General features: G+C 41.9%; 1 protein-coding gene across 1 annotated transcript; it reads left to right on the top strand.

The window, feature by feature from the left end:
* The first annotated feature begins 4152 nt into the window (after nucleotides 1-4152).
* On the top strand, nucleotides 4153-7822 carry LOC306773514 (fibroblast growth factor 6-like). The gene is made up of 3 exons (XM_079263355.1): nucleotides 4153-4875; nucleotides 5444-5547; nucleotides 7455-7822. The coding sequence occupies exons 1-3, from the start codon at nucleotides 4533-4535 to the stop codon at nucleotides 7629-7631; spliced, it is 624 nt and encodes a 207-aa protein (XP_079119481.1). The 5' UTR covers nucleotides 4153-4532; the 3' UTR covers nucleotides 7632-7822.
* Nucleotides 7823-7831: the final 9 nt, after the last annotated feature.

Below are 7831 nucleotides of genomic sequence, written 5' to 3'. Positions count from 1 at the left end.
ACACGCTGGAGGGATTATATCTCTCAGCTGGCCTGGGAACGCCTCGGGATCCCCCCCCACAGTGCAGGCAAATGTGGATGGGGAGAAGGAATTCATTCCAATTCAATTCAGCTTTATTTGTATAGTGCCACTTCACAACAACGTTGTCACAGGGCACTTTACATACATCATTTCAAGCCTGTTCATACATAGCCTACAATAGAAACCAACTGATTGCATCGAATCATGACTTTGATCCAATCCCGAGATCGAATCTGGATCTGCTTAGGCGGCTGCACCTGTGACGCGACCCTGGATAAAATGAAAAATGAATGGATGGATGGATGGATGATGCTCAGGATGTTTCGTACTGGTGAAAGGTGTGGACTGCAGCAGACCAGTTCTCCTGTTCCACCATGCTGCTGTGATGATGCAGGATGTGGTCCAGCATGGTGGAACCTGCAAGGTCTTCCCTGAAAGAGACGTTGTCTGGATGGGAGCAGATGTTTCAGCATTGATGGAGCTTCCCAGATGTGGAAGCTGCCCACGCCATCGGCACTAATGCAACCCCATCCCATCAGAGATGCAGGCTGATAACAAGCTGGATGCTCCCTCTCCTCTTTAGTCTGCAGGACACGCCGTCCATGCTGTCCACACACTATTCCACATCTTCATCCAGGTTTCCACTCAGAACATTTTAAATGAGCTTTGGTCCAGAGAAGACGGCGTGTTTCTGGATCCTCTTCACATATGACGGAGCTTTAACCTGCAGGTGTGGATTTCAGCCTGAACTGGGTTCACAGACAGATTTCTGGAATCTCCCTGAGTCCATGCACTGGTTTCCAGTAGAGAATCATGTCTGGTTTTAATGCAGTGCCGCATGGGAACCCCAAGATGAACCCCTAGCTTCCAGTTTTATCCTTATATCTTCCTGATGTAGTTTGTCTCAGGTTGGTGAATCTTTACATCTGAGAGACTCTGCCTCTCTGAAATGATCCCTTTATACCCAGTCAATGACCTTATTAGTTGTTAAACACTCCTGCAGGTGTTTTTGCATCGTGCCAATCACTTTTCTAGTCTTTTCTTCCAGCTTTTTACAGATACCTTGCCACCATCAGATTCTAAATCAGCTCATATTTTCTATGAAATGGCTAAATGTCTCAGTTTCAACATCGGACACGTTGTTTATGTTTGGCTTTTACAAATCGCTGAATTCTGACTTTATTTACGTTTTACACCAACTTTTTGGGAGTTTGGGTGTAGATTTTATTTTAAATGTCAAAAAGTTGTCATCACCAAACCGCAGCCTCAGCATCACAACATATAATAGGAACAGTTTTAGCCGAGTTAATCTGTGGAGCTCAGCACCGTCTCATTAACGCTGCCCACTCTTCATTGATTAATGTCCCACTGTTGTCAATAAACCCGTACTTTGTCTATTCAGGCTATTGGTTGCCTTGGTTTGCATAGCCATGTGCTTACACAGCAAATCAAGAGCCTGTCTCATTAAATTGCTATTCAGTGTGATGCAGACTATACGCTCCACTGGGGATAAAAGGACATAAAATGACTTAATTGTAGAAATTAAAATGTAGTTCCAAATCTACATATTGTTCTCTACATCTCTGATTTATTCAATGACCTAAGATATAAATATATGTTTTAAATTTATTTAATCATCTGGATAATAAGTTGGAAAATATAATTAAAAATGAATAAGCTTAAAAAACATCCATGATTGCTACCTGCTCAGCACCAAACACCCAGTTACAGTCACTAAATCTACTTTATACATGAACATTGCGACACAAATACAAATTTCCTTAAATAATGATGATTTACACAAATAAATATTAATTTGTAATGACTGCAAACTCAAACTCCGAATGTCACAACATTTGTTTGGCATATTTTATTTGTTTGTTTGCTTTCCTCCTAGCTGGTCGTCTTGCATGCGCTGTTTATTGGCAACAGGTCCTCTGCCGTTGCTAAGGAGGGTCTGAGGCTCCCTGGCAGCACAGAGCACCTCGGTGGCCCCAGAGCTGGCTGGGAATTCCCCCGAGCCGTCATGTTGGAGCACCACCCTGCAGGACGGGATGCAAACGGGGGGATGTAAAGATGGAGAGGGGAAATGTTTTAATCCCATCAGAGGGGACAGACATTTTAATGTTTTTAACACTGTGATGTAGTTGGACACAGATACAAGATCATTTTTATGACTGTTTCAACCTGTTTACAGGTCATGAGTTCACCTAAAAAAATTAGTTTTTTTTTTACTAACAAATATGTTGACAAACTGATTTTGAAAATTAATTAAAGGATTTTGATTTAAAGTAGGATCTTTCAAGCAAATTATGGGTTTTATTCTAAAGGAAATGTATCTCTTTTTGCTCATTAGAAGCTTCAGGTTTCTGTTTGCAATTCTTCTGTGTGTTATTTCTGGACCTGAGAAAAAAAAACAAAACAATGCCATGAATTTGATTCATACAGGTTATATTCTTATGTTGCAGTGTGTGCTGGTTATAATAATAACATGCAATCTGACCAGGCAGAATATTTGGTTGTGTAAACTTCCTGGACAAACAGCTAAGGAAGTGTCAGACATGATTGCCATTTGCTCTCCTGTGACTGTTTTTACACCTTCCTTCTAAATAAGGCCGCAGGCTGCCAGGACATATGACCAGCGTCCCAATTTGGGCTCTGGACACAGTATCCATCCATCCATCCCATGATTGCCCAACGCCAATGAAAGTCAGACACACACACATACACACTCACACCCCTCCCCTTTGACAGGTCTCCCATGTGAGGAAGAGCCAGGTCAAGTGAGCAAAGCTTGGGGAAGAAAAGGCTTGGTTCACCTTCAAAGCAAAATTAATTAAAAATAAAAAAGTCTAAAACGTCTTTAATTATTCATTTATTACAAATCCGTGTCGAGCTGAGGTTAACGCTCAGCTCATTCTGAAAAGCTGCATGTTTACTCAGGATTTAGCCTTCATATATGTGCAATTCCAACTAAAATAAAATGTGGACGCTTTGGATAATAAAAAGAAAAACAGGATGCAATGACATGAAAAACCACATAAACCCCGATTTTATTTCCTTTCACATTATATCAGACAATGACACAGATTTAATGGAAAATATAGGCTCATTGTGAAAACAAATAAGTTGGAACAGAGGCGACGACAGGCTGAGAAAGTAACTCTCACAAATAAAAAGCAACTGATGATCATGCGACAAAAAATGAGGTTAATTTGCGACAGGTGAAAAGGAGCATGTCAGAGAGGCAGAGTCTCTCAGATGGAAGGATGGTCGGAGATTCTGAGAAACTTGGTCTAAAAGTTGTGGAACAAACTCTGAAAAATGTTCCTCGATGTAAATTTGTGTATAATTTGCAGATCTCACGATCTCGACTCTGATGGTCGTCAATGAAAATCATGAGGAATCTCTGTGCACACGGGACAAGAGCAAAGATCCAAGCTGGATGGTCATGATTTTGGGGTCTTCAGGCATTACTCCATTAAAAGTAGATTCGATTCTCTACTGGAAACCAGTGCATGGACTCAGGGAGATTCCAGAAACCAGTGTGAACCCAGTTCAGCCTAAAATCCACACCTGCAGGTTAAAGCTCCATCATATGTGAAGAGGATCCAGAAACACGCCGTCTTCTCTGGACCAAAGCTCATTTAAAATGTTCTGAGTGGAAACCTGGATGAAGATGTGGAATAGTTTGTGGACAGCATGGACGGCGTGTCCTGCAGACTAAAGAGGAGAGGGAGCATCCAGCTGGTTATCAGTGGACAGCTCTGGGAATGAACTGGGAAAGAAATATGGCTTCATAAGATTTGAAGTTCATTACACTCTTTTTCACATTTTACACAGCGTCTAAACTTTTTAATAAAATGTGTTTTTGTTTGTTTTTATATTATTTCAAATGGATGACATTTATAATCTCATATGAAACAGGAAAAAGTTGTATATTAGATTCAGTAAATGTTCATCTGAGGCAAGCTGATGGCACAGATTTTAGCGAGCTGATACGGTTTTATTGTGAAACTCCACGCCGGAAGCTCACCTTCTCACCCCATCTCGCTTGTTTAACGCTGGCGTGAAGGTGCAACCCCCCCACCCCCCATCACTCCTATCAGAACTGCTGCTGCTGCTGAAGTGCTGGAACTCTCTCCTCCTCCCATCTCCTATACTTTTGATGGGGGGTGCATGCAGCAGTGAAGTCACAGTGATGTCATTTGAGGATGTGAGCGTTGGGGGGCAAGGTGAGCTGGTTTAGCGGTGAGTGGTGTCCCCTCTCCACGGCCAGCATTGCCTGTAGAGAGGCGCGGAGCGGCGAAAGATGGTCATCGCCACCGGCATTGATCCAAGCTCCGACGCGCTCCGTCCCTCTCCTCCTGCTCGGATCTCGGGCTATGGGGCCTTGATCTGCCTTTATCCTAAAACGAGCCAAGATCGCAACCATGCCAAAGGACAGAAAATAAGAAGAGCTGCATTTGTAGGGCAGGTAACTTTAACCACGTGCCCCAAAGGTGAAGTGGATGGCCACTGCGCAAAGGTGCCACTACAGCATGTCCAGCGGAGCCGGGACGCACTGGACACCGTGGGCTGCTTTCGTACTGTGGATTTCTCTGTGGGGAATCGTGTCATCTTATCCGATTCCGAGCAGGACTAATGCGACTTTGTTGGAAAAAAAGTGGGAGACCCTCTTCTCCCGCTCCTATCTGGGGATAAACGGGGGGAAATCGGATCTGAACTGGGAGAGTGACTATTTGCAGGGCATCAAAAGAGTGCGGCGACTGTACTGCAACGTGGGCATTGGGTTTCACCTGCAGGTGCTCCCGGACGGCAGGATAAGCGGTGTGCACAGTGAGAACCCATACAGTGAGTTGCATCCGGCAAAGCACTGGACCCACAGAGTGTGTGTGTGTGTGTGTGTGTGTGTGTGTGTGTGTGTGTGTGTGTGTGTGTGTGTGTGTGTGTGACTGCTTGCGCAGGCTGTGCATAAAGTTAGAGGCGGCCACTTGCCTTGCATGATATTTAATAAGCGATGTCGGCATGGTTGAAAGTTTCCCAAAGCAAAAACAGTGTACTGAGCCTCGCATCCGTGCAGTGCAAGGAATCCTCCCAAGCCAAAAACATGACATGAATGCTTGACGCTAACTTATTTTTACCCCGCGTCCCCCTGCAGCAGGACACACTCCTGTCCCTCTCAGCAGGCTGTAAACTCCCCTCACACTGTCTGACATTCACAGAGCTGCTTATTGCAAAAGGCTAAGTGAGCATCTTCCAAGTCGCAATGCACCTGCAAGGTTACACCCATCACTGCTGCATAGGCCAGTTTCTCCACTTTGTGCTGAGGCGCAGCGTGACTCTTGTCTTTGCTTCCTCCCCCCCCCCCCCCCCTCTCCCTCCCTCTCTCCCCCCTCCTTTAACTTTATGTCTCGTTCAGGTCTAATAGAGATCTCCACAGTGGACCGAGGAGTGATCAGCTTGTTTGGAGTGAGATCTGAGCTGTTTGTCGCAATGAACAGCAGAGGAAGGTTATACGGAACGGTAGGTTGGTGCGCAACTCCACACACACACACACACACACACACACACACATCCTGCTCGGTGTAGGACGAGTTCACAGAGCTGCTGCATCCACGAGTTTGTGAGTGCTGTTGTGTTATTAATATGCCCCAATGGGAGGAGGGGTTTGACAGCAGAGTCCAAGGAACCACCAGGGAGAAAGATTAAAAACCCAAATCTCCTGCTGGGTCACAATCTGTGCTGGAAATATCCAGTTCTGCTTTACAGACATAAAAAAGTAAAACAAGTAGTGCAGCTGACAGAAGCGGAGTAAAATACACGTGTGAACCTCAGTAAAGTAGCACGAAAGACAGAAATTGACCTTAAAATGATCCAGACTGAGCTGGAATCAGCATATTTAGTTGATTTCCTGCAGAGCTGCTTGGTATCAGAGTGCAGGAGCCATCATTAAAAATGGTGACAGGACAAACTTAGTCTGCAAAAGTAGGTCACCTCTGACTGACTGACTGTTTGATGCCTCAAATGCCAAATAAAAAGTGTCCACAAGGAATTGATTTATTTTTACAGTGTTATTATTTTTACAACCATCAGTTATTCTTGCATCATAAACACCCCAGTCAGAGAAATAATGGGAAATTAGAATTAAACTCATCTGCTTCGCTCTGATGTGGTCTCATGCACATTATGGTTAACAGTAGCAGGATAATGGTTGATCCTGGTTAAATAATAATAAAAATTACACACATGATTGTTTGTTAAGGATCCAACTGCTCCGTTTGTTGAGTGCAAACTGTGATGAAACTTTAAAATGCAGCGCCTGTTTTAAATAATCATTTCACCTCCATATGTAAATGTGTCGTTGGTTATGAAATGAAATGAAAAATACTTTATTAATCCCCAAAGGGAAATTCAATATTGTAGTATATAATAATTAATTTGATGAGGTCTTGTTCCAGAGGCTTTCTTTATCTTTATCTTTATCTTTATATATATACATATATATATATATATATATATATATATATATATATATATATATATATATATATATATATATATATATATATGTATATATATATATATATATATACATACATATATATATATACATACATATATATATGTATATATATATATATATATATATATATATATATATATATATATATATATATATATATTTCGATATTTAAAAAATATCTTTTGTTAAAAAAAAAGTTAGGTTTTACAGCAATATATCCAAACTTTTTGACGCTTTGCAGGCAAATAACGCACTTAGCTTCACAGATATCTCACAGCTTTGAGTATTACTATACCTGTTGAGTTATTAAAATATATTAATATATTTACCCTCACTGCTAGCAGCTGCCTTAAAGCAATGCTTAAATATCACAACATATTATAGTTGCATCTATAGTTGCGCTGGCATTCAAACACACAGCATTCTATATTATAAACACTTGTACACTTGGTGCTTTTATTTTGTTAAACAAAATTCTTAAATGTCTAAACTTTGAAATATCCCACCGTAAAAGATAACTGCACTTCAGAAAGTCAAAAGAATTAGGAAATAAGCATCTTATGGAAGGCTAAATAAGAGGTTTTAATCTGCATCAGTGCTTTTAAATGTGTTTTATATACTTATTTCTATTTCTTTTGATTCAGCCACATTTGTCCCGCAGTTTGTACGTCCTCTGCCTCCTCAGTCATACCTCACTAAGATTTTCACTGAGTTCTCCTGGAAAAGCATAAGCCTGGTGTCTGCATTTCTTTAGCATCAACATACCACCTCCTCCTATTTCCCTCAAAGCACGCCGTCTAGTCAGGCCCTTCGCCAAAGCAAAGGTCATGGAAGCAACGCGCGCGTTGTGATGTTCCTGCAGCGTCTTGCCTCGAGATTTACTGACCCGTCTCTCCCTCTTCTCTAGAGAGTCTTCAGGGACGAGTGCAAGTTCAAGGAGGCCTTGCTGCCCAACAACTACAACGCCTATGAGTCTTTTGTTTACAGGGGCTTCTACATCGCCCTCAGCAAGCATGGCCGCGTTAAGAGAGGCAACAAGGCGACTACCGCCATGACTGTCACACATTTCCTCCCACGACTATGAGAGAAACTGACAAATACTCAGTAATTTGCACATGTGGATGTCCTTCCAGGTAATATAGAAATGCTAATATAATATACACGCCCATGAACTGCAAAGGAAAACACAAATATTTATTGTTATATTTACTGTATCTGTATATTTGGATAGCCGTCTTTGTACATGTATGCCATATTGTGCTGCTTATTGTTTTTACGGATAGG

The sequence above is a fragment of the Telmatherina bonti genome (genome assembly GCF_933228915.1).
Source record: "Telmatherina bonti genome assembly, chromosome: 23".
Classification (NCBI taxonomy): domain Eukaryota; kingdom Metazoa; phylum Chordata; class Actinopteri; order Atheriniformes; family Telmatherinidae; genus Telmatherina; species Telmatherina bonti.
This window is presented reverse-complemented; position numbering and strand designations above follow the sequence as displayed.

Bases quoted from the DNA above. Each gene is read 5' to 3' on its own strand.
- LOC306773514 (XM_079263355.1), top strand. From the start codon at position 4,533: ATGGCCACTGCGCAAAGGTGCCACTACAGCATGTCCAGCGGAGCCGGG. The intron at 4,876-5,443 runs GTGAGTTGCATC...TGTCTCGTTCAG, and splicing joins GCACAGTGAGAACCCATACA to GTCTAATAGAGATCTCCACA. The intron at 5,548-7,454 runs GTAGGTTGGTGC...CCTCTTCTCTAG, and splicing joins GAGGAAGGTTATACGGAACG to AGAGTCTTCAGGGACGAGTG.